This window comes from Jaculus jaculus, chromosome 7 (assembly GCF_020740685.1).
Source record: "Jaculus jaculus isolate mJacJac1 chromosome 7, mJacJac1.mat.Y.cur, whole genome shotgun sequence".
NCBI classification, from domain to species: domain Eukaryota; kingdom Metazoa; phylum Chordata; class Mammalia; order Rodentia; family Dipodidae; genus Jaculus; species Jaculus jaculus.
In genome coordinates this window covers 129000786-129010538 of record NC_059108.1, presented here as the reverse complement: position 1 = coordinate 129010538, position 9753 = coordinate 129000786, and the positions used below count along the sequence as shown (strand labels likewise).

Sequence of the window (9753 nt, the reverse complement as noted above, 5' to 3'; positions counted from 1 at the left end):
GGGGGGCGGAGGGCGGGGGGGGGGGAGAGGAGGCCGGGCGGTGGCGGAGGTGGGCGGAGCCTGACATCGAGACCCGGCGGCCGCAGCGCCGCCCTGTGCGGGGCGGTCCCGCCGCGGCGGAGGGATACGGCGCGCGCGCCGAGTATATATATTCACCCGCGACGGCGCGCAGGCTCGCGCTACGGCGGTGGTGCTGCGAGTCTCGTGTCCGCGCTGCCGTTACTCGCAGTCGGGCGGCGGCACAGGCGGCGGACACAGGCGGCGGCCCGGGCACAGCGCTCAGCGCAGTCGGCGCGTTAGCAGCAGCCGCGGAGGCACCCCGGCCGTCTCAGCCCGGGCGCTGGTGCAGCCACCTTCCTCCTCCTCGCCTGCTCTGCTCTTCCTCCTCCCTTCGCTCGCACCATGGTAGGTCTGGAGCGGCCCAATGCGAGGCGTAGCAGCTGCTCCGAGGTTTTCCTCCCAGCTTGGTTATAGTTAAGGGTTTTTTCTTTTCTTTTTTTTTGCAGGGGAGTAATTTTTTTTAAACTAATTTTCCTGGTTGAGGGGTTTTCTCTCTCTCTTTTTTTTTGCCGGGTGTTACGCAGCAGTTGCGGTTAAAAAGGATGCATCTCGGATTTGCATCTCGGTTTTCACTGCCGGGGATCTTCCTCCCTCTCCTCAATTTTTGGACGCCTTGGGGTGTTTGCACTTGATGGGCAAGGCTTGCCTGCGGGCCGGGGGCTTCTGCCACGGCTGCACCGGGACCTTCCACATCCACCCCCTCCCCCAGCCCCGCACCCACGGCATCCAGCGCACCGCACCCGGGCTGCCTGCGGCGCCGCGCCTCGGCCCTGGGGGTGGGGTGGAGGACGGGGAGCCTGGGCCGGGAGGGGAGGAGGGGAGAGGGGAGGGGGGAGAGGCACGGAGGTGGCGGGCGGCTGTCGAGAATGAATGGGGGCCGGTGGAGCTCAGGCCGCGGGGTCCGGGGCGCCGGCTGCGGCCGATCTACCACCGTCCCTCCCTCCCCTCTCTCCTTCCCGCTCCCCGCCCCATCCACCGACCCAGTTGGGCGCCCTCCCTCGGCTGCGGTCCCCTCCTTCCTCCCGGGGGGCGCGGCGCGGGCGTGGGCTGGGAAGGAAGGAGCCGGGGAAGGGTGGGGTGGGGGCAGGAAGGCGCGGGGTGGGGGGGCGGAGAGGGCGGAAGCGGCGGGCCGGGCCGTCCCGCCACCGGGCGGAGCCCCCGCGGGGTGGCCGAGCGCGCGTGTGTACGGTGTGCGCCCTGCCGTCCTCCCCGCACCCCGCCCGGTGCACCCGGAGGCCCCTTCCCGCGGGAGGCGCTCGGCTCGCGCTAATTGGGGCGGCGGGGCGGGGGAGGAGAGCTGGCGCGCGGCTCGGTTTCCATTAGAGACGCAAAGTTTCTGCTCCGGGAGGAGGAGGACGACGACGAGGAGAGGAGGCGGCGGCGGCGGCGGGCTCTCCGCCCTGGGGGAGCAGATGCCGGGCGGGAGGTGTGGTCGTCCCGGCTGGGGAGGGGGCCGCACCCCGTCCGCCCCGGGTCTCTTGCGTGGTCCGGTGTGCGCCCCCCCCCCCTTGGTTCCATGCCGCTGCCCCCTCCCTCCGCGTTTCCGCTCTTCGCAGCCTCTGCATGGCCAGATGCGGCTCGCGGGCACTGCGCCCCAGCCCCCTTCCTCCCTCGCGGGGCAGGGCTGACATCACCAGCAGCTCGGGCGAAGTGGGGAGGTGGTTTGCCGGCAGGGTTCTGGAACAAGGCCTTGGCCCCCTGAGGCCGCCGTGACTTTAGGGAAAGGGATCTCGTTGGAAGGTGAGATGCACCTGATTGTCCTCCAGCCGGGAGAGTTTGGGACTGTTCCCCCTGCTGTGGGTGACAGTTTCTCTGGTGAGGTGTGGCAGCGCTTCCTGTTGTACAAGACCGACGTTGCCTTGGCATTACATAAAGAATCGTGTCTCCATTTGATTCAAAGAAAAGCAGCTTTTAGTGACGGGTAGAAAGGAAAGGAGACCCACTTAATGTGTAAAAGATTTAAGTCTTCCCACACCTCACCATGTTGGAACGTCATGCCTAAGGTGAAATCTTTGACTTAAGAGAGTGAACTTTACTGCTCTCAGTTTTCTCTTAGGACATCATTAAAAGAAAAGAAAAAAAAAACCACATATTCGCTGTCTTTGAGATTTTTGTATTCCTCTGGCCCAGAGGCACTGGCTCAGCGTCATAGAGACCAAAGAATGCAAAGGAAAACTACCTTTGTGGCTATTACCACCTCGAATTAAGTGTTAGGAGTCGCCCTTATGTCATTTAAGGTAGGTAGGATAGACCCCAGGGAGTGAGTGAGTTACCCCTCTGCACAGGGAAAGGCCTCTCATATCGTCTCTTAATTGTGTTGTGTATGTACTTAATTTTTGCTGTTTTGTAACATTGTCGTAAGATTAATTTTTTTTTCTCCTGGCTTTGGAATCATAAGATAATTTGACTGAAGGCATTAACCATTGTATTGTAAATGGTATGCTTTTAACAAACAACTTCCTAGTTTAAATGATTGGAAAGCATTTATTATGCGGAAATGAAGCCAGTGGGGCAACCCATTACTGTATATTTCTTTTTTCCACATAATTGCTTCTCATAAAATGAATATAAAAGCCTGTTAATCCAACTGAATACCATTATGTAATGCCAATGTGGAGATTTTGAGGGCCCGAAGCAATGCGCAAGGTGTGCTAAAAGCTTGCCCCTGGACTGGATCCTGATTTCGGTGCAGTGGCAGTGGCTTTGGGCTGGGTCCCTTGGATGGAAGCAGGGACTGCAGTGTACGTGGCGCAGTAGGTGGCGCTGTTCCTTCTCTGCCTGCTGCTGTTTCTGCGGCCGTTGCTGTGGGTCCTTTTCCCCACCAGAGGCGCCGTTCTCGCTTTGCCACTGACTGGTTAGACAGCAGCATGCCGCAAGCCCGAGGCTAGGGAATCATCATGAAGCCAACGGAGGCTGTCACTTTCTTGTCACCCTTTGTTTGAATAGCCTAAACGTTTCTTTCTTTCTTTCTTATTTTTTTTATTTTTTTATTTTTTGGTTTTTGGATGTAGGGTTTCGCTCTAGCTCAGGCTGACTTGGAATTCACTGTGTAGTCTCAGGGTGGCCTTGAACTCAGGGCAGTTCTCCTACCTCTGCCTCCGAGTGCGGGAATTCAAGGCATGTACCACCACGCCCGGCAGTTTCCTTAATTTTTAATTACTTGCATTAAGTGACAGTGCTAATGATTTCAAAACCATTATTTTTTAAAAATATATTGAACACAACAAGAAAAGTGTAATTGGAAAAGCTGTGATGATGTCCACTAGGCTGTCCTGGACTGAATTATGACTTTGCTTTCTCCATGTAGGCTGATCAGCTGACCGAAGAACAGATTGCTGGTAAGTTAATGACTGGAACTAGGCTCTGGCTTGGTTTAGGTGTCTCTTGTTGCTACCTACTGAGAGTTTTCCAGAAGATTAAGTTATAGCAGAAGCGTTGGGTTAGGTGTGATTCCTGGCCTGAATGTCAGACATCATATGGAAGGAAATGGAACAAAGACTGCCCACCCCATTATACTCTGGAGTATGCACAACTGTATTACCCTCTGGAGAGCACACAGAATAAGACTCATTGAGTCCGCTACTGAGAAACTGAGGTTAGAGCTTTTAGGTCACATACCTTTTTAAGTAATCCACCAGAAAAGCCTTTGTTTGCTATCTAAAATACATTGAAATTAGTAAAAATGAGTGATGGGACCACTGTAATAATTGGGAATTAAGTTAGTTCTAAGCTTAATAGTCTCTGGACTTGTTTAAAGATGGTTTTTCTCTTTAGGAAACCAGGAGTGTGTGTGCACTGTCCAGAATGTCTTAAGAGAGAACATGCTAGCTGCCTGGGCATGTCCATCACTAGGAACCTTTTCATACTGCTGTGAAGCAAGGGCTCCTTAGCGCTTTACAGATGGAACTTTAAGGGACTGTGAACCTCAGGTCTCACAGTGGGTGTAGTATTAATTTAAGCATGTTCAAGTTTAACTCCCCCCCCCCCCCACCAGGTATGGTCTCACACTAACCCAGGCTGACCTGGAATTCACTATGTAGTCTCAGGGTGGCCTCGAACTCTTGGCGATCCTCCTAATTCTGCCTCCCAAGTACTGGGATTAAGGGCGTGTGCCACCACGCCCAGCTTGTTTAACCTTTTTTAAATGTAAGAGAATATTGTGGCCTTATTGAGCCATATTTGCCTTATGGGCTTTGGTGTGATGGTCAGACCATCAGGTCTATTGTCGTGATTTCAGTAGAGACCAGCTGGTTTCTGATAACTTGAGCAGCTTGTTTTGGCAAGCCCCAGGAAAGAGTGTCATGGCCATGGCTGGGTTGGATAAAAACATTCTAAAGAGTAAACTTTTATTTTCAGAATTCAAGGAAGCTTTCTCCCTATTCGATAAAGATGGTGATGGCACCATCACAACAAAGGAACTTGGGACCGTCATGAGGTCACTGGGTCAAAACCCAACAGAAGCTGAATTGCAGGATATGATCAACGAGGTGGATGCTGATGGTAAGGGGCTTTAGAACCGAATGAGCACCAGTGTTGCATAGCTCAGGTTCCGACATGTTACAAGATTGCTTTTCAGGTTCCCAGAGCAAAGCAGATGTGCAGAGTTCTTTGCCGTGGTTGCCTCACAGCCCCTAGCATTGCGGTAGAAGACTGTGGGTCTCATATTCACCCTGCTCACTGTCTACAATGTTTCCTGGATCAGATAACTGTATTGTTCTTTTCTGCTTACTGTGACCTACAGCTCAAATATTTTATCAACTGGCCCGTGAGCCTGCATCGAGTCCTGTGGGGGAGGTGAAAACAGGCAGTCCTGGCACCTTTATTTACTGCCTCTTAGGAGAAGAAACCCCAGTGCAGTAGGTGACAAGGACTCTCAGAGGTTATACAGAAGTGGCCCTGGGAAGATAGCTCCGTGGAAAAAATGCTTGTTCTGCAAGCCTGAAGACTGGAGTTTGGATCCCTAGCACCCACGTAAATACTGGGTGAATGTGGCAGACAGCGCGTACTGCCATTGCTCCAGAGGTGCAGAGACTGGGAAACCTCTGGGGCAAACTGGTTAGCTAGACTAGCCAGACTGACAAGTTTTGAGGCCTCTCTCTCCTCAGTAAAGTGTAGAGTGGCAGGCAAGCTCTGGCCTCCACAAACGCACATCACACACACATGCAAAAACAAGTTAACATAGAACTGACTGCCGTATGGGCTGTAGGCCTGTTAGCTGCCTGGAGTGGATTTGTAGTGAAGTTCCAATTCCCAATACAAACACTCGGTCCCTTCAGACCTTGAGATCCAACAAACTACCTCAGAGGCCTCCTTCACTCCCTTCTCCACGGGCCAGCGTAAGACTTGTCATGAACATAAAGAAGCAAGACTTGGCTTTCGATCTTTGAAAAAAATACATATATGTTTGTATGTACATATATGTATGTGTGTGTATGCATATATATTTTTGGGGGGGTCTAGGGTCTTACTGTAGCTCAGGCTGACTTAGGATTCACTGTGTAGTCTCAGGGTGGTCTTGAACTCATGGTGATTCTCCTACCTCTGCCTCCTGAGTGCAGGGATTAAAGGTGTGTGCCACCAACGCCTGGCGAAAAGATTTTTTTTAAATCCATAATTCTTGTGTAGTTTTAATTGTGAAGGTGATGAGCCACATGGGAACATTTTGTATAAGCCCTGGGTACCCAGGCTTGGGGGTGAGAGAAGCATATTTGACCTCAGACTATGTAGAATATGGAGGGAGAAGTTGGATTATGTTATGGTGAGACCTTAGGGTATCTTTTCATGGTTGTAAGATAGCACTTTGTCATTTGTTTATTTCTTAAGTATTAATGCTTCAAAACTGGGACATTTCAAGGTTTTTTTCCTTCTTTAATATCCTACCTGCCATGCTGGGGATTGAACCCCCTGTATGTGCTAGGTAAGTGCTCTGCCAGAATTAGTTTCTTTTAAAAGTTCTGTTGAAAATCAGTAAGCAACCTAACCCCCCCCCCCCCCGTTGTTTCATGCAATTTAAGTTAGTGCTATTTTGTAGACTTGTCTTTGGGGGTATTAATCTCTTATTTTTAGAGAAGCTATTTTGAATACTGGCTGTAGAGGTGATTCTTAAATGTTAATGGTCTAAAATCATGAAAATGCCTCTGAGCTTTATGGTAAAAAATGATAGTGAATCAGGGGCGTGGAATAAGTGTACATGCTTGGCATGTGAGTGGTCCTGGGTTCCCAGCATAGAACCAAAATAATAAAATTGCTTGAGGAGAAACAGTATTAAGGAATTACCATAATGGGGCTGGAAAGGTACGTGAAGAGGAGTCTCAGGGGCCGCGGCCCATTTTTCCTGTTTGCATGTTCTTTTTCTCCTCAGGCAGTTTCTATGTTACTGGCATCACTAGCCAAGGTAGAGTTAGACGGAGTGATCACCCAGAGCTAGCTTAGGGCAGGCAGTGGTGAGTGAGCGCTTCCTCTGGGAAGCCGTTGGCTCCTTCCTCTCGAACTACCACCCAGCTCCTGCTCGCAGCTTCCTTTGTGTCTTTTTTAAAATACATTTTAATTGACAACTTCTATACTTACCGATGACAAACCATGGTATTTCCCTCCCCTCGTCTGTGTCTTTAAATACAGTGCTGAGCACTGAGTAGCTTGAGTCAAGTTACATTGCTCTGTGATATATTTGAACATTTTGGTCTATAGAAGGTTCGCCCTAATAAGTGTCATACTGGTTGTCACTTTGTCTTGCTAGGCGTAGTAACCATTCCATACAGTGATTCCAAAACTATTACTGCATGGGAGTGTTATCTTACATGTGCTTTTTATTTTTTAATTTGAGGGAATGGCACCATTGACTTCCCAGAATTTTTGACCATGATGGCTAGAAAAATGAAAGACACAGATAGTGAAGAGGAAATCCGTGAGGCATTCCGAGTCTTTGATAAGGTAATCCTGCGTCTGTTGTACCAATGGCACATACAGTAGCCTTGTGGGCTGTCGCTTCTGAAAGTTGTAACTCGTTAGAGGTAGCTCAACTGCCTGAGCTTCTGATCTCCCTTCCTAATGTCTTGACTCCTTTTGTAACCACACTGGGTGAGGGGAGGCACAGCCAAGGAATATTGAATCAACTTTCTTATTCTTATTCCTTCAGTGTTTGTTTGCTTCATGTTTTCAGGGTTGGTTGGCTGGTGGTTTTAGTAGGTAGAAGTAGGAACTGGGATGGGAGAAATGTTTGAGATCAGAGCATGAGTTGGCAGTAACTTGAGAGGGGTGTGGTTAAGGCAGATCTCCTTGCCCACCCCAACCACTAACAGTTGTGTCCATGATTGCCAAATGTTCACAGGATGGAAATGGTTACATCAGTGCAGCAGAGCTACGTCACGTTATGACAAACTTAGGAGAGAAACTAACAGATGAAGAAGTAGATGAAATGATCAGAGAAGCAGATATTGATGGAGACGGACAAGTCAACTATGAAGGTAAAATGCTAAATTTCTTTCACTTACCTTTTAGTAATCATACCTCTTTAGGGATCTGTTTGCAAGTTAACTGTTTGAATCTTTCCTTGTATTGTACATAGTAGATGTGTTCATTTCTAGCTTCTTTTGAAGATAACCAAAAGTTGTGATTATGTCTTTTCAGAATTCGTACAGATGATGACTGCAAAATGAAGACCTGCTTTGAACCACTTTCCCTTCTAGAAGAATCAAATTGAATCTTTTACTTACCTCTTGCAAAAAAAAAAAAAAAAGAAAAAAGAAAAAAGTTCATTTATTCATTCTGTTTCTATATAGCAAAACTGAATGTCACAAGTACCTTCTGTCCACACACAAAATCTGCATGTATTGGTTGGTGGTCCTGTCCCCTGAAGATCAAGCTACACATCCGTTTTACAATATAAATACTTGTACTACCTTAATGATAAGGAAGCACTCAGTGGACTTCTTACAGTCCATGTGCTAATGATTAACACAGTCTGAGCTGGCCGGTTTTTCATGCATGCAGCTTGACAATTGAGCAGTCAGGCATTTGTATTAAAACCGAAAAAAGGAAAAACAAATTCAAAATCTATTCAGATGGATTCTAATTCAATTTGTGAGTATAAATTGCCATAGCTGGTTACCGAAAACAAACACTTTAAATTGGTTTACCTCAGGATGCTATGCAGAAATTGGGTGAAGGATAAACTTGAGACGCAGTAGCCCCAGTAGTAGGATGGTCCTCTTGGACTTCATGTGCTCCGCTCCATGGTGACAGTGACAGCCCGGTGGCCTGCCTGAGTATGTTGATTTAGTGCTGTGTGCATTGTACTAGAGTGAAATGGGGGGTCAGGTTGCCACTGGTCACAAATTTTTAATAAGAAATCTTTACCAGGGGAGCATCTTTGGACTCTGTTTTTCAAATCTTCTGAACTTGGAGCCAGCAGAGTAGGCTGTGGCTGTGGACTTCAGCACAACCATCAACATTGCTGTTCAAGAAAGTACAATTTACGTCCATTCCAAGTTGTAAATGCTAGTCTTTTATTTTTTTTTTTTTCCAATAAAAAGACCATTAACTTAAAGCGGTGTTAAATGCTTTGTAAAGCTGAGATCTAAACGGGGACAAGGCATTTGGAGGGGAGGCCAGAGTAAGGTTAAATAAACGCTCATGGCCCTGTGTTGGGTCTCCCAAGTTCCCAGCACTAACCTCTGAGCCTAGGACCTTGCCTAAAAACGAGGCCAACACAGACTGCTTTCTTGTCTATGGCCTTGTAAGTCTAGTTGCATTTTCTCTTGGGGGAGGGGGAGGCAAGTCATGATACCCTATTCAGGCAGTAGAGCTCTTAAGGAAAAGCCACTTTCTCAAGCATGTGTCTAGGGGTTCTCAACTGTGCTGCTGATTACCTGTTTTATGTAACTACTTGAGACCATCTGTGCAAGAGACATGATTTAGTGCGTCTGTAATCCAATCCTCGCCATGTGTGGTAGAAGGCAGTAGTCCTTTTCTAAGCCAGTCTCTTCATGCCTAAAAGACACTACCAGTCACCTTTGATTCAGCTTTTAATTTATGATTACACTTAACCTTAGCCTCTTTATACTACTATTTTTTTTTTAAGTTTACTGTTTTTTTCTCTCCCACAAGTAGAATTAATGCTAAGCCTCTGGCCTGAAAGTAAAACTCTGGCCCAGAGTGAATTTCATGTCTAATTATAAACCTGTAACCAAAACTCAAGACATGCTGGTACTGGTCTTTGCAGTGGCGCTGGTTCATTTCAGAAGCCCCCTTAGAAGCATGTTGCTTTTAGTGCAGAGCTCATTTTTGAAATGAAGGCCTGATGTACACTTTTTTCTTCTTCTTCAAGGTGTTAACTGGTTCTATCTGATTAGCAAGAGCTTTGGGTTCAAAATGTTGATGTGGGTGGTTTTAATTTGCCAGGGAACAGTGGCAGGCTGCTAGCAAGGCAACGAGAAGCCCTTGACAGCCAAGCAGCGCGCCCAGGGCTGAACCAGAGACCCTTGGCTTCTCCCTCTCCTACTCCCCGTCTTTCTGGCAATTTTGTAGCTCCTTAAGATTTTTCTGCCAGAGGGTTGGGTCAGAGCAGTGGAGAGGAGACACTGCCTGTATGCATCAGCTGCTAGTCTTAGGACTGGCTTTCGTAATCCCTGAGTGTGTAAGGAGCACCTAAGAATATCTTGGGCGTTCTCTTGTGGTGAGGTGGGGCGTGCTGAG

At 48.4% G+C, this 9753-nt stretch overlaps 1 protein-coding gene across 1 annotated transcript; it reads left to right on the top strand.

Annotated features, from left to right (window-relative positions):
• The first annotated feature begins 257 nt into the window (after positions 1–257).
• Positions 258–7837, top strand: Calm1 (calmodulin 1). Its single transcript, XM_045153869.1, has 6 exons — positions 258–405; positions 3368–3398; positions 4417–4560; positions 6884–6990; positions 7388–7523; positions 7687–7837. Exons 1-6 carry the CDS (start codon positions 403–405, stop codon positions 7713–7715), a joined length of 450 nt encoding a protein of 149 aa, XP_045009804.1. The 5' UTR covers positions 258–402; the 3' UTR covers positions 7716–7837.
• Positions 7838–9753: the final 1916 nt, after the last annotated feature.

What these genes read in the sequence shown, in the direction of transcription:
- Calm1 (XM_045153869.1), top strand. An exon ending in CATTCCGAGTCTTTGATAAG is followed by an intron (nt 6,991 to 7,387) that starts GTAATCCTGCGT and finishes AAATGTTCACAG; the next exon opens with GATGGAAATGGTTACATCAG. An exon ending in CGGACAAGTCAACTATGAAG is followed by an intron (nt 7,524 to 7,686) that starts GTAAAATGCTAA and finishes ATGTCTTTTCAG; the next exon opens with AATTCGTACAGATGATGACT.